Source organism: Ictidomys tridecemlineatus, chromosome 1, assembly GCF_052094955.1.
Source record: "Ictidomys tridecemlineatus isolate mIctTri1 chromosome 1, mIctTri1.hap1, whole genome shotgun sequence".
In the NCBI taxonomy this organism is placed as follows: domain Eukaryota; kingdom Metazoa; phylum Chordata; class Mammalia; order Rodentia; family Sciuridae; genus Ictidomys; species Ictidomys tridecemlineatus.
The window spans coordinates 23,882,865-23,908,774 of record NC_135477.1 but is presented as its reverse complement, the minus strand read 5'-3'; the positions used below and the strand labels follow the sequence as shown (position 1 = coordinate 23,908,774).

Here is a 25,910-nt window from a genome sequence, read left to right as displayed (position 1 = left end):
TAGGACGTGCTCATAGGGAAGAGCTGGGCCTCGCAGTATTGGGGACAAAGCCCTCGTTTCAGAAGCAGGAGAGAGACTGAATCAAGATTTGACGTGGCCGCTCACTGGCTGCGGGCAGTTCTCTTGCTTCCCTGTGCCTCAGCCTTTTGTGGAGTATTTGGGCATAATTACACACGCCCCACTTAACTCACAGATGTCATAGATTCAGAAGTATTTACAAAGTGGGAAGCATTCTTGTCTTTGGTTTAAAAAGGAATATCTAATCTAACCTCCTCACCCACCTCCACCAAAGAGAGACAGACTCCTGAGCCAGTCCTCCAGCCAGGAGGAAAACTGTGTGGTCTAAATTGTCTCTTGGAATACGATCTCTGGTTCTCCATCTGGGTTCCTTGGAACACTGGGTTGCACAGAAGCGTCTCTGGGGCACCTGAGAAGTGCAGAAGGAGGGTGAGGCAGGGCTCTGCACCCACCTCCTAGACTTAAATTGGAGCCTTTGGTTCCTTTGCACAAAAAAGATTCCCTTCTTGAAAAAAAAAGAAAAAAAGAAGAAAATTTGAGAACCACTAGACTGAATGATTCTGAGAATCTGTAAGATGCATGAAGATTCTATAAATCTAAGAGTCTGTGACTATGAGCGATTCCGGAACATTCCACCCTTCCCTCAATGAACCTCAGGAAGCTTGTTTGTTTCTCCTTGCTTTCCCGTGGTTGAGTTTAAAGGGAGAGGGTGGAGGCGGGTGTGGGTCCCAGGGTACTGCCCAGAGGAGTGGAGAAACCCCTCGTTCGTCCAAGCCACACACCCCCCCTCCTGGACTCCTTCCCCTACCCGTGCCAGATGCAGACCGGCAGGAGGATGTTTATGGAGACAGTAAATGGCCTGGCAGCGCCTTCCAAACAGGGGCTGGCAGATATTGGCCAGGCGGCCAAGCGGCTGTAGGCTGACCCGTGGTTAAAGATTATCCAGCGCTCCGGATGTGAGAATCCAAACAAACAAGACTCAGGCCTGATGGTGGGCCCTGCTTCAAAGGAGGCCCCTGTGCCAGTGCCAAGGCCCTGCCCTGGTTACCCTGCACTGCTGGCCCAGTGCGACAGAGCTGGGTGATTCTCTGGGCCAGAGCTGGTCCCAAGGCCCTCCTCACCTGGCCTCTCTGATTGTTCTCCATTTGCCAACAGTCTTCCGTCCTGCAAGTCTCTCATTCTAGATGAATCTAAACCCTGGCCTCCAGCCCAGGTCGAATCCTGCTTCTTCCAAACTCTTTCCCTGACCTCCTCTGAAACAGGGGACAAGGACTTGGGCCTCAGTTGGAGATCTTTATTCCAAAGAGGGTATTTATCCGAAGAAGGGGAAGATCAGAGGGAGCCCCATGGGTGGACTAGGACCCCTGCATCCATACGAGGAGAGATTTTCTAACAGTCATTCAGAGATAGGGCACAGGGAGCCTTGAGAGGTGATGAGCTTCCTGTTCCCAGGGACATCATAGCAAAGGCTGAGTTAGAACTTGGCAGGGATAAACAGATCTCTTAATGCCTTAGCTCCTCAGTTCCTCTAAGGTCCTTCTAAGGGAGATGCTAAGTAACTGCATTGTATTAAAAATAACTTCACGCCTCGAAGCCTTGACCCTCCACTGTCTGATAACCCCCTAGGATCCAGGTCCTGGCTTATTCCTCTCCTGTGCCCCTGTGCAGGGCTGGGCACCCAGGAGGTCAGCAAGTGGGGCGCCTGGCCCTGGCCTCCTCAGCCTGCCCAGGCCTGGTTAGTTCTGCTCTGGCTCTCACGAGGCACCAGGTAGGCAGGAGCGGGTGGCTGGCTGACGAGCTTCTTCCTGAAAGAGGGGACATGCTGCTGGGAAGCTGAGCAGCTCCCTCATAGCCTTGTCTGTTCCTGACTCCATCACAAACAGCCAAGGTAAACGTGGGGCCACCCTATTGCTTCTGGCTCCAGGTTGCCCCTGGTTTATCTCAGCTGTATCCCAGTGGGCAGTCCAGAGGTCAGGTGGGGCCCAGGGGTGTCTTCTAGGGGCTTGGAGCTCATCTCGATGTCATCTCATTCAGCTGGACCTTTGCTGTCCCTCTTCAGGAGGGCACTCTTCCAGCTCAAGTTTCATCTATTTCAGGGACTCACACAGCTGGGCCTGCTGGTGGGATGGTTATTTTGGAGTTTGCTGGCTGCCTGCAGCTGCTCCTGGCCCACGGGGTGGAGGGGAAGGGGAGAGGACATATTTGGCTGGACACCGACCCTGGGGACTGGTGCCGTGTTTAGCAGTTTCCCAACAGCTCCCAGGACCTGGCTTCCAGCTTCAGCAGTATTTCGAACAAGGCTAGACGGGTCACTTTCCTATCTCCTCCATCCCCTAATGCTCCTCCTTCCTTCTTTCTCTTCTTTGCCCTCTGGTCTCCACATGTGCGCTTCCTCTGGGCCTTTAGTCAGTGATTTCATTCAAATGAATATATTCCCAGTGCCCATCAGGATGGATGTAAAATCCTACATTAGGGTTCCAAAAGTTGATGGTCTGAGTACAGGTGGTTCTGACCTTGGCTAACAAACCCACCCGAATATCTGAAGTTCTCAGGGACCTTGTGGGTGTCAGGGGCTCCACTGGATCCTGATCCTGCAGATGTCACAAGGGAGGCAGCTGCACTCCTGCTCTCCAGTGAGCCCTGGTGGCTGCGGGAAGTTGCTCACTCCAAGCTACCAGCCAAGTGCTAGATCGGGCATTTAAACCCAGGCCTGGAATACCCCAGAACCCGTGCACTGGCTTCTGAACCACTTGACATGTAAACAATGGGTAACAGTGGCTCGTATTGACCTAATGACTCTTACGTGCCAGGTTTTCTACTAGGTGCCCAAGGACCTTATTCCATTTCATCTTCACATCGCCCTTCCTAAGGGCGGGATGAGAGTAACAGATTTTGTGTGAATCAGTAGACTCAGATATGACTGCTCAAGAAAAGGGGCCCCATGAAGTTAAGCTGCTTTTCCAAGGTCATGTGGCAATGTCATAAGGCAGTGGCAGTCAGGGTTTGAACCCAGGGTGATGATTTCAAACTCACTGCACTTGACTGTGTCCCTATTCTGCCTACCAGCATATGGATTTTGGTTACTGAGAAAGCCCAAAGTACTCTAAGGTTACATTATTAGATGTATCATCAGAGGTGATGGCCAAACTGTCCCTCGAAATGGTCCATGTGCATGTGGAATACTGAGTCTGTTCACTGTCTAATGAACAGAGGTGGAAGGTGAGTGGGCAGTCTGCGTATTCCCTGAGGAGAGGTGTCTGACAGGCCTGGAGGTACTGGATTAGATACCAAGAGGTAGATTTTGTTTAAGAGAAGGAAACACATTCTTAAAGGCAGATTAGCTCAGGTGAGAACAGGTTGCCTGTGAGGGCGAGGAAATCTGGTAGTAGGTGATTTCAAGTAGAGGACTCCTGAGGGGACAGAGAGACCAGGATAGCTCACGCCCAGCCCTGTCAGAATACAAGGCCTGTCTTGTTTATTTAACCCCTTCTGCAGAGGCAATGTCCCCAAATTTGGCTGGTGTCACAAGAAGCCACACTAGGGTCTTCCCAGCTTGCTCTTGGGGGATAGGCTGGGTAGTGCAGGGGTCCACATGCATTTGGGCCCAGCGGACAGCTGAATTCCTGAAGGCTCTGGCTGGGCATCTCGAAAGACTAGATTCCCCTTCTCCCTACTGCTCCCTCCCTTCCCCTTCTCCATTTCTCTGGAGTCCCCAAGGGCCAGTTCCTGGAACCCCTGGGAGGCCAGGGAGCAGGGACTGTTCCCAGGAACAGGTCAGCCACAAGCCTTCCCTGCTTCCCGCCTCTGTCCCCCAGGCCTCCCCTCCTGTGAGGCCCTCCACTCTCCACGCAGCCCCCAGCCTCTGTGCCTTTGCTGTCACAGAGTCAATTCCCCGGAATAATCGCGTTTTCCAGTTGGCTCCCTCCTTCTCGCCAACACGATGCTGGGAAACCCTAACCAGCCAGGCCCCAGGAGGCCTCTGCAGAGTGGCAGGAGACCTGGGGGTGGGAGCAGCACCCCAACCTCACAGGCCCCAGATAACATGGTTCCTGGAAGGGCCGCGGAGGCAGGAGAACAAAGCCACGGAGGCTTTGGAGACTGGCTCTGTGCTCAGCTGGAGCTGAACTCTGGTCTCTGCTGTCCCTACCACATCAGTCCCCCAAGCTTCCCTGTCATGGCAGAGCACACAGCTGCCCTCGTCCAGTTCTTGAAGAGAAAGCACAGAGAGGCATTGATCCATGGTGTGGCTTCCAGTGGCACCAACCAAATTTGGGGACATCAACTCCATTGAAAGAGTTCAGTCAGGAGGCCTAGGAAGTGACGAGTATGGCGTGGGGTGGGAGTTGGGCAGAGCTGGCTTTAATCTTGGATCAACCGCTTGGTGGCTGTCATACAACATCCCTGAGCTTTATCTGTAAAGTGGGCCCCCCTCCGTGGGCTGCTTTAAAGTGAAATGGATTCATGGCACATAGTGATTACTTTCCTTATAAGTTTATGACTCCATAAAGCAGGCTATTAAAAGCCATTAAAAGAATATGGCATTGGATCTGGGCACTGGTGGTGCATGCCTGTGATCCCACCAACTTGTGAGACAGGCAGGAGGATCATGGGTTTGAGGTAAGCCTGGGCAATTGAGCAAGATTCTGTCTCAAAATAAAAAGGGATGAGCATGTAGTCCAGTGGTAAAACACCCCTGGGCTTAGTCCCCAGTATTGGAGGGGAAAAAAGAAAAAGAAAAGAAAAGACTATAATGTTGGAAACAGTTACAGTTGTGAAAAAGAAAATTCATAGTGCAGGGTTCTTAGCCTTCAGGATATTCACAGGTATCCTGAAGTTATCCACAGAATTTAGTGAAAATGTGTGTATTTTTCTGGGGAGATAGGTCAAAGTTATGATAACATTTTCAAAGTGATTTGCTAACCAGAAAAGGTTGAAAACTTCTAGTGTTTATATAGCATAACTCAATTTTTGCATTAGGACAGTAACTAAAAAAAAAATTTTTTTTTAAATTGCTTATACTAGGGATTGAACTCAGGGGCACTCAACCACTGAGCCACATCCCCAGCCCTATTTTGTATTTTATTTAGAGACAGGGTCTCACTGAATTGTTTAGTGCCTGGTTTTTACTGAGGTTGGTTTGAACTCTCAATCCTCCTGCCTCAGCCTCCCAAGCTGAGGGAATTACAGGCATGACTGTGCTCTGCTCCCCATTTTTTTTTTTAAAGGCTGGGAGAGCATGATCCAGATGTTTAAAGTGCTCTTCTCTGGGTGGAGGGCCAGCAGATGGTTATTTTTCTTTCTGCTGAACTGTATTTTCTACAAACCTTATTTCTATAAAATAATTTGTATGACTTGTCTGATTAAAGAGAAAGGGTTTGACTCTCAGTTAAATCATTCTCAAAGGGCTTTCTTGGATGAATGGACTCAACTTTTTCTTCAGTCTTGGTGTCCTTATGTGGCATGGTAATCCCAAAAGACAAGTGTTATGATCAGATGATTCAATTTCTGCAAAGGAGTCGGGGAGGGGTTCCCTCTGGCCCCCCAGTGTGTTAGAATGTCATCAGTGCATTCAGTAAGACAAATATTTGTTTGCCTACTAAGTGCTGCGCTCAGCTCTAGATGCTGGGATACAGAAGGGATACATTTACGAAAAGGGTCCTACCCGCTGACTGTAGGCAATAAGGAAAATACATTACCAAGAGCGCAACCAGCAATTTTAAGCATTTAGAAGCAACCATACGGTCCTGACGTTGGTGTCTTCCCTTCCAGCCTCCTTCTTTGGCTAGACAGATTGCTGTGCAACCTTGCTCCCTGATTTTGCTCACTAATTTATGTCATAAGCATTTTCCATCCCATTAAGCATTCAGTAAGTGTTTCAGTGGTGCAGACTTGAAACACAGCAAGATTCAGGCCGCGGGGGCCTCCCCCGCGGGCCGCCCGGGTCTGGGGTGACGGTCGCCCGGTCTCCCGCTCTCTCCGCTGCAGACAGCGAGCTGGTGCTGCCCGATTGCCTGCGGCCGCGCTCCTTCACCGCCCTGCGGCGGCCGTCACTGCGGCGCGAGACCGACGAGGCGCGCCTCTCGGTGAGCCTGTGTGACCTCAACGTGCCGGGCGGCGACGGCGACGACGGCACGCCGGCCGCTGGTTGCCCGATCCCGCAGAACTCGCTCAACTCGCAGCACAGCCGCGCGCTCCCCGCGCAGCTCGACGGCGACCTGCGCTTCCACCCGCTGCGCGCCGGCGCTCACGTCCGCATTCTGGACGAGCAGACGGTGGCGCGCCTGGAGCACTGCCGCGACGAGCGCGCGCTTGTCTTCACCAGCCGGCCGGTGCGCGTGGCCGAGACCATCTTCATCAAGGTCACGCGCTCGGGCGGCGCGCGGCCCGGCGCGCTCTCCGTTGGTGTCACCACGTGCGACCCTAGCACACTGCGGCCAGCCGACTTGCCCTTCAGCCCCGAGGCCCTGGTGGACCGCAAGGAGTTCTGGGCCGTCTGCCGCGTGCCAGGGCCACTGCACAGCGGCGACATCCTGGGGCTGGTGGTGAATGCCGACGGAGAGCTGCACCTCAGCCACAATGGTGTGGCCGCTGGCATGCAGCTGTGCGTGGACGCCTCGCAGCCTCTCTGGATGCTCTTTGGCCTGCATGGGGCCATCACGCAGGTCCGCATCCTCGGTGAGTGCTGGGGCGTGGGTCCTCCTTGGTGTGGGGGCGATATGGGAATAAAGATCCCTGCCTTTAAGGATGGTCACGGGTCTAAATGAAAGTTTGGTATGTCAGTAGCCAGGTGTCTCAGCAGGGTGGTGCCTGGGTTGAGGGGTTAGAGGAACACCTGAGCAGGTGGCCTAGGGGAAAATGGGGTTGCAGAGTTTTAGGTTTGCCTTTTCTGGGGGGACACAGTTTGAATGGGCTGCAGAATGTGAATTTGTGTAAGCCATGTTTCCCAGATAGTTCTATAAGGTGTTAATAGGTACTCTTTGAAAAGGGGTCCTTGTGGTTAAAAGGTTTGGGAAACATGGAGTTAAAAAGGGGAGTGGGATGAGTGTTTCTTGCAGGACTTCTCAGAGCCTTTCATACATGGTGAGAATCTTAAGTTGATGATGGTTATAGTGTACAGTTTGTCCAAACTAATTTGATCAGAAATCTTTTCCTTTTTCTCCACAAAGCGTCTCCTTGGACCTCTATTACCCCAGAGGGAGCAGTTCTGGTCTGCTAACCAGCTTTCCATTACACTGGGCTGTCTCATTAGCCTCACCTGGAGAGCCTAGTAAAGGGAAGATTCTTGGATCCCTCCTCCAGAGATTGCTATTCTGTAGATCTTGGATAGGTTCCTGGCATCTGTTTTCTTTCTTTTTTTGTTCAGTGCTGGGGATGGAACTCCAGCCTGGCACATGCTGGGCAAGCACTTTACCACTGAGCTACATCCCCAGCCCTGATCTCCAACCCTGCCTCCCCTCCACAAAGCAAGTAGGCTTTGCCAAGTTTGGAGCCTTCTGGGCCTCACAGCCCCAGCAGGCTTGATAGTTTGAATTGTGTGTGTAAATGTGTGAGTCCGAGCTGCTCTGAGCTTGGCATCCTGGGTCGAGGCCGTGTGAGTAACTAAATGCGTGCATGGTTGTGTGTGTGCTGCTGTTGGTGATTGCAAGAGTGGAGAGCCTGTGAAATCAGATAAAGTCAGTGGGCCTCCCAACTCTGGAAAGAGCAAATAAAGGGGAAATGAAAAATAAATAAATAATGAATGAAAAGAAACGAGGCTAGGGTGCTAAGAAGTTAGAGCTGCGGGAAGATATAAATCAGGAAGGAATGAAAGATTAGATGAAAAGAAACCAGATAGAAGGAAGATGAATCAGGCTAGGGTGGGAATTCAGGATGGAATAAAAAGAAATGGATAGGGGAAAAAAAACCTTCAAGCTGAGATGAAGAGATACTGAGCTGCACTCACCAGGAGACACTGCTTCTCAGAGAAATAAAATTACATAAGGGCAAGGTACTCTCTTGCGTCAGCACCATCTAATAATAGATAAGTAGCTTTCCAGTAAGGCTGTGCTGCCCAAAGAGGCTTACGAGACTGGAGCAAAGGGGAAGTAAAAACAATAAAATGAGGACTTTCCTGTGCCAAGGATAAGCGAGCCGAGGTGGATGTAGAAGAGTAACCATCCAGAATTCACCGTCTGTTAAACAGAGTGCTCCAAGCTGTTTGGAGAATTGGACATCTCATCCAGCAAATTGGTGGTGTGAGACACTCACTTGACTCCAAAGGAAAACCCAATCCGTGGCCATGTAGGAAGGGACACTGTTGATCTTACAGAGGAAAGTTTGGCTTTGTGGAAGGCCTCTGTAAACTTAAGAATGGAAGACTTTTTCCTTCACTCATGAGCACCGCCAGACCTGCAGCCAATTTCATACTTATCGTCAGAAATATTCTCATTAAACATAGGAATATAGCCAGGCGTGGTGGTACCCGTCTGTAATCCCAGTGGCTTGGGAGGCTGAGGGAAGAGGATCACAAGTTCAAAGCCAGCCTCAGCAACTTAGCAAAGCCCTAAGCAACTCAGAACCTGTGGTTAAGCATCCCCTGCGTTCACTCCCTAGTATAAAAAATAATAATAGGAATATAAGTAGAGATGCCTTCGAAACATTGTTCTAGAAATGCTAGCCAGTGTGATAAGACAAGGAAAGTAAATAGGTGTGCGTTTCTGATGGGACATGACAATGGACTTAAAAAGATATCAATCAACACAGTAAGAGAAGCGCTCTGGACATTTATTGAATTTGCTTAGGAATAATAACACTACTGAGTTAGAGCTAATAATAAAAAGCCCCCTTGAGCCCCTGACTGTGTGCAGGGATTCTGTTCGGGTCTTGGGAGAGCCACAGGTGGATGATGGTTCTTGTTCTAAGAAAGCTTGTGGTTCAACTGGAGAAATAGAGCTGGATTCCTGGCAAAGAATGGATAATATCCCTGGCCTGTGGTGGTTCGGTCTGTATCTGTAGTGGGTGTGGGGTTGGTCATGGCTGGATGGACCAGTGTGGTTTTGGGGAGTTGAGGCTGTCCAGAGAAAAGGGGATTGAGGGCAGCTCCACTAGGCTGCTTGGGCAGTTAGCTCTTTAAGGACAAGGGCTCTGTCTGCAGCTTGTGTAGACAATGCCTGGTCCCTGTAGGCCCTCGGAAAGGATTAGTTGAAGGAAGGAGGGAGGGAAGGAGGGGAAGAAGGGGATAGGAGAGAGGACAAGGGGAGATAAGGGGGGGAGAATGCAAGACTAGGACACATGGGAGGAGGTGAGGTGTTGGCTGCATCAGTGCCGAAGAGGTGACATCTGGGAATGGTGGGAAGAGGACAGGGCTCTAAACAGGAGGTGCGGCAAGGGGCAAGGAAGGTGGGACTTCATTGTTTGGACTGGAGACCTTGGGCTGAGGTGGGACTCCACGGAGACCTGGGAGCCCACGCTGGGGCAGGCCCCAGCCTTCTTGCTTCAGGCCAGGTGGTGAGTGCAGCCCCCTGTCCCTGCCGCCCTCACTGCAGGCTCCACCATCCTGGCCGACAGAGGCATCCCATCGCTCCCCTGCTCCCCGGCCTCCACACCAACCTCACCCAGTGTCCTGGGCAGCCGCCTGTCTGACCCCCTGCTCAGCGCGTGCAGCTCTGGCCCTCAGGGCAGCTCTGCGGGTGGTAAGTAGAGTCCCCTGTGCTGTGTCAGACTGTCACCCCAGAGGGCTCCTGCTGAGGCAGGGGTGCAGCTGCTGTCAGGCTGGGGGTGAAGAGGAGCTGGACTTGTGGGGTGGTGACTTCCGGGGTGTCTCTCTCCTGTCCCCAGTGGGCAGTTTTTTCCAAAAAAAAAAATTTTTTTTAAAGTACACAGGGAATGCCAAAGGGTAGCTCAGGAGGGATCTGCCTTAGATTTGGGGCCCCTTCCCTTCACCATGCCTCCTTCTTTCCCTCCCTGCTGCTCATGGCTTCCCTGGCCCCTGATCTGGGGGCTGAGTGGTTCAGAAGTGGGGCTGCCCTGCGTTCAGTGTCATCCCTTGGGCAGGAAGTTGCGTTGTTGGGGTGAACAGGCAGGTCTCCGTAAATGGATTGGGGTGCAAGAGGCCAGGGGCCCCCTTCCCGTGAACCCTGGGCTAGGCATACCGGGTGGAGGCCGTGTGAGTAACTGAGTGCGTGCATGGCTGTGTGTGTGCTGCTGTTGGGGACTGCAGGAGTGGAGAGCCTGAGAAATCAGGGGACCCAGCCACATCTGCTCCTGACTGGTGCCCTCTGTGTCCAGGGACAGCCCCCAACTCACCGGTGAGCCTGCCTGAGTCTCCAGTGACCCCGGGCGTGGGCCAGTGGAGTGACGAGTGCACGATCTGCTATGAGCACGCGGTGGACACGGTCATCTACACGTGCGGTCACATGTGCCTGTGCTACGCCTGCGGCCTGCGCCTCAAGAAGGCCCTGCACGCCTGCTGCCCCATCTGCCGCCGCCCCATCAAGGACATCATCAAGACCTACCGCAGCGCCTAGCCCCGCGGGCCCCTCTGTAGACATCAGCCGGCTGCTGCTGAGGGCCAAGCCCAGGGCCGCTTCTCTTCCTCATCCTCCTCCATTAGACGCAGGAACCCGAGGCTCCTGAAGGCTTGGGCACGGAGCAGGTCCGAGGCAGGAAGGCGGCGGCAGAAGCACATCACTGGGCAGAGAGGGGAGAAGGCCACACTCCCCAGTCTTTCCCTTCTTTGCATCAGTTCTTCCCTGCATGACGAGGGGCTAAACTGAGGTCAGCCTGTCCTACACCTTCCCAATCTGGGGCAGATTCTAGGAGGTCCCTGTAGCCCATGTGGCACCTTGGTGAGAATTAAAAAGTGTGGATCTTCAAATGGACAGATGCTGCCCTAAGCCAGGGCATGTGGCTGGGTCAGTGGAGTAGGGACTGGATTTTAGCCTCCATTTTCTCCATTAGCCAGTGACTCTTGAGCAGTGCACAACCTGCTCAACAGCAGCCCACAATGGGCGGCTCCTGAGTTGCTCACTCTGATCTGGACCCACCTTCTCTTTCCCCTCTTCCCTGCCGATTGGGACTGGCAGCAGGGGACAAGAAGGCCAGTTAACTCTTCTTACCCCAGGCTGTGGAGGGCTCTAGGTTCTGGATCCCTGGCCCTTCTGGGCTGAAAGGACTCCTTCCTAGCCATGGTTCTGTCCCATTCATCTCGCCCTTGCCTTTGCGCAGGAGTGCCCTTTGGTATGGGGTGGGGACAGGTATGTCTTTGGTGAAGGTCTCTAAGCACAGGTCTTCAGCTGCCCCCACCCCCGCCTGTCCTCCCGCATCTCAGTGCTGGCCTGGGCCCAGGACGATCTCAGAGGCTGTACTGTGCCAAGGAAGGGCCGTGGCTCCTGGTGAAGGTGGGGGGTCCCTAACGATGACCAGTCTTTCCCCTTATTTTAATTTATTTATTTATTTGGTTGGTGGGTTTTATTGGTTTGTGGGTGAGTTCCCATCTCCTGAGCCCCTAGAAATGCCGTCCTGTATATGGGTGCTGGTGCGGGGACAGTAGTGGTCATCATCTCTCAGATCTTCCCCGGGCCCCGTCTGGGAAGCTCACGGCCAGCCTAAGTGGGAACTCCATCTAAAAGGGCCAAACTGGGCCACTTCCTGGCCAACGGTGTCCATTTTGTAGAGAGGCACACTGAACCTCCACAGTGCCCCGGGGCTGGTAGGTCACCCAGCACCATGAAGTGCCCTTCCTTCCCGAGCAGAAGCTGGGTTGTCATGGTTGGCTCTGGAATCGCAAATGGCCCAGGAGTCTCCTTTCCATAAGGACATCAAATGCTCCAAGAGGGCGCAGGCAGGGAGCCCAGCATGGGCCAGCGAAGGACCAGGGGACTCTTGTCATAGGAGGGCAGGGAACCTGCTCTGGGAGAGGCTGTCCACCCTGGAGCAAGGTCCTGGCTCCTGCCCTACCTGTTCTGAGGTTGTGGTCACCTCAGCCCTGGCCACCTGTTCTGGGCTGGGCCAGTGCAGTCTTGGCCTAGCCCCCCTGCTTCCCAGCCTCCAGTCATCAGGTGACTCTAGTGTACCCTCAGAGACAGCCTCTCCCTTGACCGGCAGAGCCTGGGGCTCTAGCCCTGGCCAGGCGGCTGCCCTCAGCCTCAGCTTCCTGTGTGAGGTGGCTGTTTGGGGGGGCAGACTTTCTGTACGGCTCTTGGGAGTTCTCTGTGGGGTATTGCCAAGAGGTGGTGTGATGGAAGCGTGGGACAGGACTCTTGGCCAGACAGGCACCTGCACTGGACTTACAGGCACCTTGGGGAAGTCCCTGGACCACTCTGGGTCTTGCCTTGCCGGACCCTGCCTCTCAGACCTGCGGCAGGAGTGGGCTGGGACAGGCACAGGTCCCAGAGGTGAAAGGGCCAAGCGCATGCAGGGGCTGCCCCGCCGGGGGCTGGGGAGAAGCCATCATCCACTGTTAGTGCAGGGGTAGCCTCACGCCTTTGTGAACTCCCCCGTGGGGTCGCTGTGATTGTGAATAAAGGTGATTTCTACCAGCCCCAGGGCTCTGCTGTGCTGTGGAGGCTGAGGGGGAGGGCCCGTGTGTATGTGGGCATACACGTGGGTGGGTGGGGTTACCCAAAGTGTGGCCCTGGGAGAAAACAGTGGGCCTCTGAGGCCCCAAGGTGGCTGAGACAATCAGGCCAGGCTCCCAGGAGTTGTGGGCCAGAACAGTACCTGTGGCTTGTTCAGCAGGGGCCATGGTACCTGGCGAGCCCTGTAAGTTGGAAGCAAGAAGCCCTGGTTCTCCTGGTGGCCTCAGAAGCCTGGGTCTGTGGGAGCAGGGTGTGGTCCATGCAGTGGGAGCCCAGGAGGATGCTGGGCTTCTCAAGACTGAGCAGGCCCAACCTGGATAGGAGCCTGTGGGGTGGTGGCACCACCTAGGGGAAAGTGAGGGAATGACAGGTCCTCCTTCCAGGTGCGCAGGGCTGGCTGTGTCCTCCCTAAGCTCAGGCCTCTCCAGTGGCTGAAGCTCAAACTATTTTCTTATTGGTGGGTGCAGAGGCCTATACCATACTGGTGGTACAGCTGGGGAGAAAAGGAAAGTCACTAGACAGGGACCCCTGGAGGAACTTTCTAAGATATGCTAAGCACATCTGAGTAGCTGGAAGAGCTAGGGGCGGTAGGAAGACAGCCAAACTGACCCCAAGGTGTGGGCACACCACCTTGGAATTGCACTTCTTTGGCAGGGCCAGGCCTCAGAGGCACATGGGATATCTGGCCTCCCAGGCTCAGCCTGGTCTTGAACCCAGGACCATGCCGCCCTGCTTACTGCAGTTTAGTACAGTTAGGTGGGTTCAGGGGTTCAAGCTGAGGACCCAAGCTTGGCCACCCCCGAGGCATGGATGGGGCTGGGGAAATTTGTCTGATTCTCATAGTAGGGACATACATCCCCCTCCCGAGTCCTCTCAGAGGCCTGGGATTCTGGAGTCTGTGCTGAGTTTGGGATAGAGGGACCTCTGCTATCCAGCTGAGTGTGGGAGAATTAGGTGATTATGTACAGTTAAAAAGGTCAAAAAACTTTATTTAGTTTTTAGGGAAATACAAGATGCATGTAAACATAAACAAAATACAAAACAAAACAACCCAAATCTTACAGTCTAGAAGCATGCCAAGACAGCATCTCTGCAGACCGAAGAGTCCCGTCAAAGTGATAAAGGACACCTGGAAAGTGGCAGGCCAAGGGGCTGAGTCCCTTCCCCAAGGACACTGCATTTTTGTGATGAGATAAAAAAAAAAAACTTCACTATTAAAAATATCAGAAACATGGAGATAGTTTAGCACCACCATGGATCCTGGGATGATCTGCACTCACCCTGACGGCACTGCACTTACTGCCCTTCTCTCCAGCTTCTCTGCTGAGGCGGAAGAGGGAAAAACCCAGAGGAAGGGGCTTCTCCCACTAAGAGCCCACTAAGGGCTGGGTGGGGTGAGAAGACACCACTAGGAGTTCCTTGCAATTCTGGAGCCCAGTGACACCCACCATTTCACTTCAGACCCTGGTTCCGGGATGGCCACTCCGTCATGCTGAGAAGTCACCTTCCTGTAGACCTGTCGGTACCTGGCAGGGATACCCATTCCCCATCTGGTATCCTGGATTTAAAGAAAACCTACTGCAGAGAACAGCTGTAAATGCAAGAATGGAATAAACTCTAAGAACAGTGTGCCCTAGCTAGAAGCCACTAAAAAATGGAAGAGCACATATCCACGGGTGGGTGTGTATCTCACCTGGTCTACTTCATACCAGGGAGGCCAACTCTGCAAATGGAACCACCCCCGGTGACCAACAGAGTGCCTTTGGAACAACTGGTATCAACAGAAAGATGAGTGAGGCCACCTTCCTCCCAGGTGGAGTCCAGTTTGGGATGGCAGATCCCTATTGCATGGCCTGTCATGGTCACTGTTCTGATTTGTAAAGTTTGAGACTGGCTCTGGAATAGGCAAAGGGTAGTGGACAGACTCAGATGGGAACCTGGGAAATGAACGTAACTCTCCTGGAAACAGCTTGCAGCACCCCTTCCCCATGAAGTCGATCAGTAACCATTCCCTGAGACCCAGCTTGTGAACGGTAGTCTCCTTTGGCCAGCTTCTTCTATGGCTAGGTTTTGAAGACTGTCCCACCTCCAGCGCTGACTGGACCCTTGCGTGTTGGATCATGAAGCTTCCTGTCTACCTGCTTTCTCTCTTCTTCCTGAAACACTCACCATCCACCTCTTCCTCATTTCTAATACATAAAGACGAAAACAAACCTCCGAGCCCTCTTTCAGCCCTCCTACACCACCTTCTGTCTGGAAGATATCCTCTTTTGGAAGCTTCCTTCCCGGTGAAGGGACGGGAAGCCCCGGCCACCCCAAACGTGCACACACTCTTGCCAACGTGCCTCTCACTGGCTTCAACGTGCTCAATCAACCCTTCTGCTCTGAATCACTTCTCTCTCACACACACCTCTTGAGGCCTAGCCCATGGGCCAGGGTGGATCTGGGAGCAAGGCAGGGGCCTCCAGAACAGGGGACCCCACTCTCAAAGGCCACTCAGTTTTAGGACTGGGAAGGGAGAGGGTGCTGATTGTCAAGTGCAAACGTGAGATTTAGATGGGATAGGGGAAGGAGGACTGCATGCGAATCCTGGCCTTACAGGTAGGCTGGGATCAGGGCCTTGTAAGGTAAAGCCCTTTACCCAGTCTATAAGCACCATCCTGTGCCTTGTGGCCTGGGGATTCCAGGCATGTAGGACAAAGCTGGAGAGAAGTTAAAACTTGGGGCTCTTTCCCCTAAGGCTGTAAGTTACTGACCCTGTCCTCTCACTGGCTCTGATCATGGAGCTTGGGAACCACAGAGAAATATGGCACTGCCTCAGCGAGGAGATTTAGCCAAAAAGCTCGGTCAGGTCCAGGGGAGCCCTCCACGCTACTTTCCTGACACATTCAGCCGGTGTCCGCATGCGCAGGTCTTGCTGTGCACACTGAGAATCAGTTCTCACCCCGCCCACTCTGCCTGCCCTCAGAAATGAGAACCAAAGGGTCAGCAGTGCTTGTCTCAGGGAATCTCAGACTGATGACTCATAGGGTGAGAGGTGGGAGCCTGTAAGGTGACTCTCGTCTGCAGGTCGGTGACCTAATGGAACCACCTCAACACTTCCACACCCAGTGGTATCTCTTTTCCACATCTTCATTTGGAGCCTGGGACGATGGCCTAGGCTGCTTCTGCTAGACCTGATAACGCCAGTGTGAAGTTTCCAACTAAATAATAATATTATTACAAAAAAAAAAAAAAGACACATTGCACTCTCCAGCCAAAAATTGTGTGTATGAATGACACACAGACTTGATGCCAGAAGCTGCGAGTCCCTTGGGACCTGCCCAATGCCAAGGACTTTTCAGTGGAGACAGCTTGCCCGGTGTTTTTTTTTTTTTTTTCTTTTTCTCTAACCCCATGTTATTAGTTCCAAGTGGGAAATTACCAACACTCACACGCACACATGCATGCACACATGTGTGCACACACACTCAACTCACAACCCTCAAAAAAGTGAGGGAATCGTAATTTTTTAGCGATGTGGACAGTTCTCTTTCTAGAGAGCTCTGCATCAAGATTCTCAAAGATGATTGGCTATGTGGATGTGTCATTCCAAGGGAGACTCACACAGGGGCTTGAGTCCTACTCTGGGCACAGAGATCCATGTCTGTACAGAAATTCACCAAATATGGGGTTGGAGCAGCAAATGTACAGTACTGGAGGTGGAGGGGACGAACCAGCAAGGGCATGCCTGCTGTCCTGAGGGGCAGAGCTCCTGGTCTGGACCCCAGGAGACTTCCCAGCCTGCCACTTTCTCTATCAGCACCAAAAAAGGAGGCATCTGGCTTGGTGCCTGTTGTGGGGGCATCTGTCTGCAGAGACCTAAGTAGACAAACCCCTCTGAGTCTTCTCCGAGAACTCCCGCAGACTGTCTGGGTGTGGAGCACAGGCAGGGCTTGCTGCTCAGGCTGAAATCGCTGAGATGAATGGGCAGCTGGGCTCAGTGCCGGGCCCTGCTGCAGGTCTGCGGGAATTCCATCTCCCTGGGGTAGGCCTTGGTGCCCACACCCTCCAGATGGGTTTGGTTACATCTAGGTTTCCTGCCCATAAACTGAACTGAGGTTTCATAGTTTTAGAAAGATTCAGACTTACATCAAAAGGATCACAGCCCAAACATCAGGAGACTGGGGGCAGGGGGAATGGGGTAGAGGGCTGCTGGGAGGCATTTTTAGGACAGGTCTCTCTGAGCAGCTGGCTGGAAACAATGGAAATGAAAACAAGGAACAGTTCCTGGATGTCCTCACTCTGCTCTGGAGACTGGGCCCAGGAGGTCAAGAGCCCCCACGCCTCTTCCCTGAATCCCTTTCTTCTGGGTGGATGATACCCAATAGTAACGGGGGTTGCCCTCTGGTGGGGACCCCCTACCATCTTTCCAGGGAAGCAGGAGAGGGAGAGGGCTAAAACATCAAACCCCAAAGCCCACCTGTCAGTTCCACAGTTCCGATTCCTCCCAGCAGTCCCCCTCCAACTTTCTGCAGACTGGACCATGGGGTCTTTCTCCACCATGCCAATAAGCCCTGGCATCCCTCTTGGTAATATTGCACTTTTCCTGTCTCTCAGATTGTTTTCATTTCAATTGAGAATGCAAAGTATTTGAAAGGGGTAGGGGAAGTGAGTAACCTTAAAGAAATAATATATTAGTTAAATACAAAAACAGGAAAAGTAGGGGCTATTTCATTTTCCCCCCTTAAAAACAAAACTACCAAACCAAAATCTAAACTTAAATAGTTCTACGCCTACTCTGCAAGTACTAGTAATATGAAAATAACGTTGGATCGAAATTCCCTTGTCTTTTTTCCTTAAGATGATGAAAGTAGTAACATGCCTTACTGAGGAAAGCGATGGATACAAATGCCAGTAAAATATGCTGCTCTAACATCTGAAAGTGATTACAACGATTCTATATAATGCCTTCGTCAAGATGGAGAAGAGAGGAAGAGAGAAATCTTTGGAGCCAGGCGGGGGTTGGACAGGCTGAAGCCTGGCAAACAAAGCCCGCTGGGTGGAGGGGAACCCCAAGGCAGACCGCACACCTGCTGCTCAGGGGTGCCCCTTTCCAGCTTCCTCTTGAGCACAGAGGAGCCAGGCAACACGCCAGGCCTGCCGAGACAAAGAAGGACAAGGTGGGAGAGAGATGAAGACGTATTTTTTTTCCCCTTGTAATAAAAGAAAAAGGTCTTTAAACTGAATAGAAAAACAAAGCACCAAAGGATGCAACTTCGGGCATTATATAAACCTCAATAATGACCGCAGAAGGGCTCATTATGGTTAAAGTTGCAGTATACAGCAATACAATGTCATTTCACATTTTCAATTGCAACTAATGGAAAACTAGGTTTGGACACTGCTGAGATTTCATTTTTCTTTCCTTTTAGTCCGATCTGGTTTTCCTCCTGGTGGGTCAGAACCCCAGGCCCCCTCCCTCCTCCGCTGCTGCTGGCAGTTTCCTCCAATGTCACAAAGCAGCTCAGTAGCTCTAGGGAAAGGCCCTCTTGCCCAGGGTAGGGCTAGGAGTCCAGGGGCACAAAGCTTGGCACCCCCTGGCCATATCTGAGAAGGGCTGGCATGCACCCTTCTTACTTCAAGTATTAATATCCTTTGGGTTGCAGGGCTTCTGCTGTGCTGGGAGGCAGGGGCTGAAGGGGAGGGGTCAGGAGTGGGGTCTAGACGAGGGCGTGGCGATCCCTGTTCACTGCCCAAATCTACGTGATGTCACCAGGTGGCAGCATTTCCCACTTTTCCTGGATGCCTGAGCAACTCCCAGCCATCCTTGGGGCTGGATGTCACAATGTAAACATGACGACCACAGAATAAGCTATAATGGGAGCGGGAAGGACACAGGATTAATGCAGTGGGGAGTCTGCCATTAACTAGCTGTGTGATTTTGAGAAAGTCACTTCCTGTCCTTGGGCTGCAGTAACAGGAAGGGGTGGGATGGAGCGACCTCCAGGGTCCCTTCCAGCCCTGCTTTTTAATGACTCTCTGGCTTCAGGGCACTGGCAATCAAGGAGTGGGGGTCCTTGAGGGGCTGGGAGACTGGTGGGTGGTAGAGAGCCTGACGGGGCAGATGCACACGTGGGGCAGGGGAGGCAGGCTCTGGGGAGCACTGTGGTTGGTCCAGTCCAACTGAGATGCTCTGTACTTGGCAGCCACCATGTGCTATGCTCCCTCCGGGCCTGGCCGGCGGTGTGCTAGTGATTCAACTGGCTCAGAGCGGACATCTGTGGAGCGAGGCCACGGGCCCTCCCCAGGAAGGCAGCTATGTGGAAGGTCCTTTAACCCGACAGACACTCTACTTTTAAATTTTATTTTAAATAATCATAAATTACTTTTTTTTCTTTTAATAAATATGTGCTGTTTAAAAATGAGAAAAGTATATACTGCATCTTTAAGTAATGCACTTTGCTCTCTGGGTTTCTTTCCATTCCACCTTAAAGTGCATTAATTAAAAAATAATGAACCACTTCTTTATCATTATTGTTCAAATAAGTAAAAATAATATTAATATGAAGACACTAATCCACTACCATTAGTACTGCAATCTAGCAGATTAACTCAACATCCTGCTCTATTTAATACTGTCCAGCAGAAGAAAATATCTAATTTTGATTTTAAACAAACTCACGAACAAAACAAAAGGAAACAAAACAATCTCACCACGGCCCTCTGACAAAGAACGCGAGCAGTTGGCTACAGCTGCCAGGATCAGAATGTGGCGAGGGGCGAGGGCTCGGGGATCCCAGGCAAGGCCTCTGGGATCCTGGAGGGTGGGGGAGAGGGTGAAGGCCTGCTCGGGGGAGCAGGTGAGGGCAGGGCTTCCCTCCTCTGTAGGAAACAACAGCCCTTAGTCTGGTGATTCTGGCAGCTCATTCGGTGGCTGTGAAGCCTGGTCTGTCTGAAATCAAAGGCACGTGCGGAAATCCACTCCCAACAAAGGGTGAGTCCTTGGAGAAGCTGGCTGGGCTTCTTTCTGGAGAGTCCCTCTGAGATATCAACAACAGAAAAACAACCCAAAGTTGACAGAAGACCTGCAGGAAATGTCACTCTCTTGCTTCTCTCTTCACTGGGGCACTGCCCCTGGGAAGACCAGACTGGCTCCAGGCACAGGGTCCTCCTTCTTCGCGAGCAACTGTGGCATTGCCAGTAGGCCAGAGGAGTGGCTGGTGGTGTCTGCTCCAGTCTGACCCAGGAGGCCCAGCTGGAGTCCCCTCCACCCAGGGTGGGGGCCACGGCTGCTTCTCCACAGTCTCTGTAAGGCTTTCGGCCCTGCCCCGGTGGGAGAACATACACAGAATGGCAGCCACCCAGCAGCCTGGGCGCTGCCTTCTCTCCAAAGGTCTGGCTCCTAACAACACCTTCCTCCCTCCCGGGGAGGGTTTTTGCCCCACCAAGGTTGGGCAGGAACCAGAAGGACAGTTTCTCTGTTTTGCCAAGACTGGGACCTGGGCTTACCCAGCCCCAAATCCCTCCGGCAAGTGCCGCACAGGCAAAGTCCACACAGTGGAAACCAAACGAAACGACGTGGCTTATGGAGGGGAGAATGGGAAGCCAAATACAAAACAAAACACCCCTCCACAGAGTACAACAGAAAAGCCCACCCTCCACCCCTTCTGTTCCCATGTGAGGCTGACCCCCCAGGGTGCCCAAACAACCCCTAAAATAAGACCCAAACCAAAGGCCTGACATATAAACCCCAAGTCAACAAACCTCTCCCGAAACATGCAAAGGAACTGCTCACCCAAAAATACCCAAGTAGTCTGTGCTGATGACGGAGAGCCTGATGGCTTCCCCTACCCTCTCTAAACTCCAGCACTGTGTCCTCCATGGGGTACCCCAAGGAGGGCGGACTCTCTTCTCAAGGCCAGGGCAATGACAGCTAAGAAGGTAGTTCTTGTGGCACATGGGAACTGTGTTTTCTTTAACTCCCAGACACTGATAGTGGCCTGGCCCCGAGAGAGACGTGAGCTCGCTCAGGAGACAACTCCAAGTCCCAGGGCCTGTGGGGTCTTCATATGCACCCAGCCATGGTGGGTGGTGGCAATCCCTGGGAAATAGCACAATCCACAAACACGGATAAGGACAATACAAAGGCTACCTCTGGTGGCAACATGGTAGCCACCAAAACAGCCCAACGGGCAGGATGCTGGAGGCCCCCCTATGACCACATCTTTTCCAGATTTGCAGCAAAGGCACAATTGGGGTTTCCCACATGGCCTGTCCCAAATGACATGTAGTCCATCAATGAAGTCACCAAAGTGCACACGTAGGTCCCAGCTTTCTCATCTCTGGGTTCCAGGTCATTCCCTCTGCTATTCAATGTATCCTCCCTTCCAGGCAACAGCTGGGAGGTGGGCCAGCTTTCAGGTCCCACATCTGCAGGGCTTAATGTTGTTCTTCCCCCACCCCCTCCCATTTTGTCCTTCCCCTTTGGTCTGCATGTCACTGCTCATCCAGTGGCGGGTACAGTGGCACAGAGGCTGGAGTGACCGCACAACCTCGGTTAGTTCTTTTTCTCCAGGTAGTTGGAGGGCACCCAGCCTTTGAAGGGCTTGACGTCATCCAGGATCTGGCAGTACCACCAGCCATTGGGGTTCCTCTCCAGTACCTCCATGGACACCCCCTCCTGGAAGCCTGCGGTCTCCTCGTCCCCCTCATAGTCTGCAATAGAGACGTACACATCTTTGAGGTTATTGTGGATGAACTGGGACCTCTCGATGGGCTTGGGGCGCACAGGGGACACAGGGATGCCATTGCGCTGTGTGGGCAGCAGGGGTGAGTCGGAGCCCTGGCTGGCGGCCCGCTCCGCCAGGCGACCCTTGGCCTCCGCGGCCGCTGGGCGTGCTGTGCTGAAGGAGGAGTTCCTGCGGACGCCTCTCAGGCTGTCGGTGGCTGTGAGTGACTCGTTCCTCCGCAGGGCGCAGGACAGGTTGTTGTCTTTGGGTGGTGGGGACACAAACACCGACTGGGGCCTGACTGCTACCTGTCGCACACCGTTTCTCATCTTCACCGCCACAGCACCTGGTGTCTTGCCAAAGCCTCCCGGGGGCTTGGAGGGGATAGGCGGTGTGGCCCTCTTGCTCTGGTTGACGGTGTTGAGCGCCTGCACCCGCCTCTCGATCTTCTCCAGGCTGTCTGACTTGCCCTCATTCTGCTTGCTCTTTAGCACATCCTGTTCTTTGCCAGGGGTGTTGGGCTGCTCGTTCTCATCGGGCACCAGGTAGTGGGAAGGGGCCCAGCCCTCCAGCTCCCCAAACCTCACATACCACCAGCCACTCTCCTGCTTCTCCAGCACCTGCACCTCCACGCCGGCAGGGAAACTGATCTCCGAGTCCTGGACCTTCTGGTAGGCGCTACATGTCACGTAGGAGGTGGCTGGCCCTTCCCACTCCTTCTTGGGGGTACACGGGAGAGCCGTGGCCGGGAGGGTGATGATGTCGGCTGAGCCTCTCCTGGCCCCCTCACTGGGCCCCTCGGAGGCTGTGTGTGGGGGCAGCTCTGAATCCTCACTCCTTGAGCCCTTGAGGCCCCCCCGGAGCTGGCCTGTGGGTCTCAGTTGGCGTCGTAAAGTGCTGATGTCCATCTTCTCTTGACTCTGTGACTCTGCCCGGTTCAGGAAGGGCTTAGGCCGGACAGATGGCTTGGCCCGGGCACAGGAGGTCATCCCAGCCCTCGTATCAGTGTCCTTCTTGGCCCCGACCTTGGGAGTGCCACGGATGCCTGCGTCCGAGGCAGAGCGGGGCTTCAGGTCACCACTGTTCTTTGACAGGGAGGAGGAAGAGGAGGAAGAGGAGGAGCAGGTGGTGTTGATGGTGATGGACGAGGAAAAGGAGGCCGAGGAGTGGTTCTTCCCCAGTTCTGCCTGGGCGTTCTTCTCTGCCTTGAGCTTTAGGAGCGATGATGACTTTGGGGAGCCTGACTTGGGTGAGTTTTTCCTGGCAAGGGACAGTGAGGAGCCACCTGGGGAGTCACTGTCCCCAGAGGAGCCTCTGGTCGACAGGGTGTCCTCTGCATATGGCCGGAAGCCCTCATTCTCATAGATGGTCTCCTCTTCCAGGGCCACATCTTCTGAAGACTCGCCCACCTTGAAGCGGGCCCGCTGCAGGGAGGAGGCAGGTGAGGGTCTACGGGGCTGGGCAGGCTTCCGGTCTCCGGAGCCTCTGTCCTCTGTGGGCTCCTCATTCAGCTCCGGCTCGGAGTCAAAGCCAAAGGCGGGGATGTCATACTCGGGCTCCTCGTACTTAAGCTTCAGTGGGGAATCCTGGCTCTCGTTGGTACCCACAGGACCCTCCTCGGTCTCCTTGGGCTTGCTGGGGGGTGCTGGCGGCGGGACCTTGGGCCGTGTCAATGTGCTCGTGCGGCGGCTCAGGTTGGGCTTCTTGCGCTTATCGATGTAGGACGCGGGGGCCCAGCCCTCCTTCTCACCGATCTGCACGTACCACCAGCCGCCTGAGTTCTTGTCGATGACCTGGGAGGAAGAGGTGGCAGGCCAGTGAGCTGAGAGGGTCTCTGGAACCTTGTGGTGTCCCGGGTGAGGGGCCTCACACTGGGCTCCATCACCTCCGCTTTGCAGATGGGAAACTGAGCCCTTGAGAAAGTGGCCCAAGACCCACTGCAGTAAATGACAGATCAGAATTTAAACCCTGCCTCTAACATCTCCTGGTTGAGGGGTTTCTACTGTCCCCTAACCTTCCAAGTCTGTATTGAGCTGGCCTCCTCTACAGAAACCTCCTCCACTTCCCCTAAACCATCACGCTGTTCCCAGTCCCTACAAAGCCCTACTTGCCAAGGAACCAGATGTACAAAGAATCACCACCATTCCACTACCCAGTCCTCCTCCCACCCCAATATGCCTAGGTCCTCCCTGGGAGGCCCTTGAAAGGGTGTCTCAGGGAAGTCACGGATGGATTGAAATGGGACATACAGGCCGAAGCCAGAGCCTCTTGGCAAAACATCTCCCAGGGTCCCCTGACGACTGTCATCTCACTGTAGAATCCTACTGAAGTTCCATGACCTGAGACGTCTTTGGGTTGAATGCCTTCCTGTAGAAAGGGTGAGGGGCTTTTATTCAATTATTTCCATGTTATTATAAACTAGTTCAAGGAGCTTCCTCCTTGACTTCTAAGATGGGCTAATGACCAGAATGAGCTGCTGGTTGTGCTGGGGTTCATTTGAACTGGGGAATGTAAAGGGAAGACAAGTTGGGATTGTGGGACACTTGTGGAGGGAAAGGTCCCAAGGAAGACTTCTGGGGCTGGGGAGCATGAAAACACAGGCACCATGGAGTGGGGGAAGGAAAGAAGAGAGGGAGAGTGGAGAACGACAAATCGAGCTCTCTGGAGACCCTGCCTCTGCAGCCCCACCAAACCTACATTCTAAGTTTGTAGGCTTTTCTGGAAACCCTAGAACTAGAGAGAATGAGTTCTCTTGAAAATAGTTCCAAGTTCCAGACACGTGGTTGAAAACATTCATGCTGGGGTGTCGGCTCTGCAGCCGGCAGAGGAAGCCCAGTGAATCTGACAGCTTCACACATGTCTCTCGGATTTAACTGCATGGCCATACAAAGCTACTCCAGAGAAGCGAACCAGTCACAATCTTCTCTGTCCCCTGGAACACCACGCTCAGCAATAAAACATGAAGTACAGTCGTTTTCCCTTAGCCAAGGTTTTGTGTTCCAAGGATGCCATTACCTGTGGTCCACTAACTGGAAAATTCCAGAAATATACAATTCATAAGTTTTAAGTAACTTTTATTATGGTATATTGTTGTAATTGTCGTATTTTATTAGTTGGTATTGTTGATCTCTTACTCTGCCTAATTTATATGTTCAGCGTTATCACGACTGTGACTATACAGGAAAAAATGGTATATGTTGGGTTTGATATTGTCCATGGTTGCAGCCATCCACTGGAGTCTTGTAAGGTTTCCCAGGTGTGTGTGGTGTGTGGGTGTGTGGGTGTGTAGATTGTTTAATGCTAGGAGGCCTGTTGTGGTGTGGGGGGGTACACATCAGGGTCTCATACCTCTTTTAGAGACAATTACTCAAAACCTGGGGGGAAAGAAGTGAAGGCATCAAAGGCCAGAGGTCCTGTGGTGCAGATGTGGCCACACTGGGGCTTCAGTATGTTGTTACTGCACCGGCCTGGACCACAGTCTCCCAACAACAACACTGGGCGATGTGGGTTCTGTGGGGTGCAGGCCCCTGCAGTGCTCCTGGGAGGGAAAGGCTGTGGGGACAAACAGCAGGCCCAGCAATACCACTATGATAGACTGGGTGCCACCCTATCCTAGGCTCTGAGAAGCCCTGCCATCATAAAAACAAAATGAGTTGGATCTTATTTAATCCCTGTCCTTGGAGCTTGTGTGCTCATGGCAGCCTTTTGTTTTGAGGCATCCATTCTCAGCTCCCACCCACGCTCTGGCACCATGAGTGCGCACAGGTGGAGGCACACATCCGGGTTTCTAGTCCCTACTGTGGCCCTGACCAGCTTTAGGCAAGTGCTCTTCACTGTGGGGCATGTTTCTGTACCATCCCTTCTTGTCCCAGGAACCTTGCTAGCAAGACATAAAATGGGAAATGCAGGCCTTGTCCACAATGAGTGAAACCCTCGGCAGCGTCGGGGCCAAGGCTCACCTCTGCCTTCTGTCCACCACGGAAGCTGATCCCGTCAGAGATGCACGATTGGAACTCGGCAATGGTGTAGTACTCCACCTCGACAGAAGGGGGCTCTGGTGGCTTCGGCAGCTGGAACCCCTGAAGTGGAAAGAGAACACTGAGCAAAATCCAGCTAACCAGGGAGGCGACAAGACCAAGGACTGGTGCCCGTTCCAGCTGGGGGATGTGCGTGTGGCTGTTTGGACCAGCTGGACAGCAGCTGGCCCCGCTGGCATCTGTCCTCGCTTGCAGGGCCGATCCCCAAGAGGCTGCGCTCCTGAGGAGATTCCAGCGGTACCTAGGGTTCACTTGAGACTGGTCTGAGCTGGCAGATGCTGACTCTTAATATTAGAGTTTCTATGCTTCCATCTCTGGAGGGCCAGTTTCCAGATGCCTCAACAGTTGGATCCCAAAATGAAAACGATAAAGCAGAGAAATTCTCTGACAAAATGCATGCACTGCCCCCCCCCCCAGGAGCGACTCCCTCCTGAGTTGAAAGGTGAGGGGCTGCAGGTGGGGTGCCTGGCAGCCAGGCGGGGCCTGGGAGCTCACCATCTCTAGGAGGCTGAGGTGGGAGTGCAAGGGGCAGTGGAGTTGGGGAGAAGTCTTCAGCTGCTCATCCTGACAGTGCCAAAAGGTTAGGG

The 25,910-nt window shown here is 53.2% G+C and overlaps 2 protein-coding genes across 9 annotated transcripts in view; one reads left to right on the top strand and one right to left on the bottom strand.

Annotated features, from left to right (window-relative positions):
- Neurl1 (neuralized E3 ubiquitin protein ligase 1) overlaps nucleotides 1-12,538 on the top strand; it is a 72,067-nt gene extending 59,529 nt beyond the window's left edge. For both annotated transcript variants that reach the window (XM_021731829.3, XM_078015816.1), the window contains exons 4-6: nucleotides 6,004-6,693; nucleotides 9,543-9,689; nucleotides 10,285-12,538. In XM_021731829.3, the coding sequence (XP_021587504.2) occupies nucleotides 6,004-6,693; nucleotides 9,543-9,689; nucleotides 10,285-10,523 (1,076 nt within the window). In that variant the 3' untranslated portion in view covers nucleotides 10,524-12,538. The remainder of the gene's footprint in view (nucleotides 1-6,003; nucleotides 6,694-9,542; nucleotides 9,690-10,284) is intronic.
- Nucleotides 12,539-13,543: 1,005 nt separating this feature from the next.
- Nucleotides 13,544-25,910, bottom strand: part of Sh3pxd2a (SH3 and PX domains 2A) — a 219,364-nt gene continuing 206,997 nt past the window's right edge. For all 7 annotated transcript variants that reach the window (XM_078015409.1, XM_078015529.1, XM_078015474.1 and 4 more), the window contains 2 exons: nucleotides 25,246-25,365; nucleotides 13,544-23,079 (listed from right to left, as the gene is read on the bottom strand). In XM_078015409.1, the coding sequence (XP_077871535.1) occupies nucleotides 21,115-23,079; nucleotides 25,246-25,365 (2,085 nt within the window). In that variant the 3' untranslated portion in view covers nucleotides 13,544-21,114. The remainder of the gene's footprint in view (nucleotides 23,080-25,245; nucleotides 25,366-25,910) is intronic.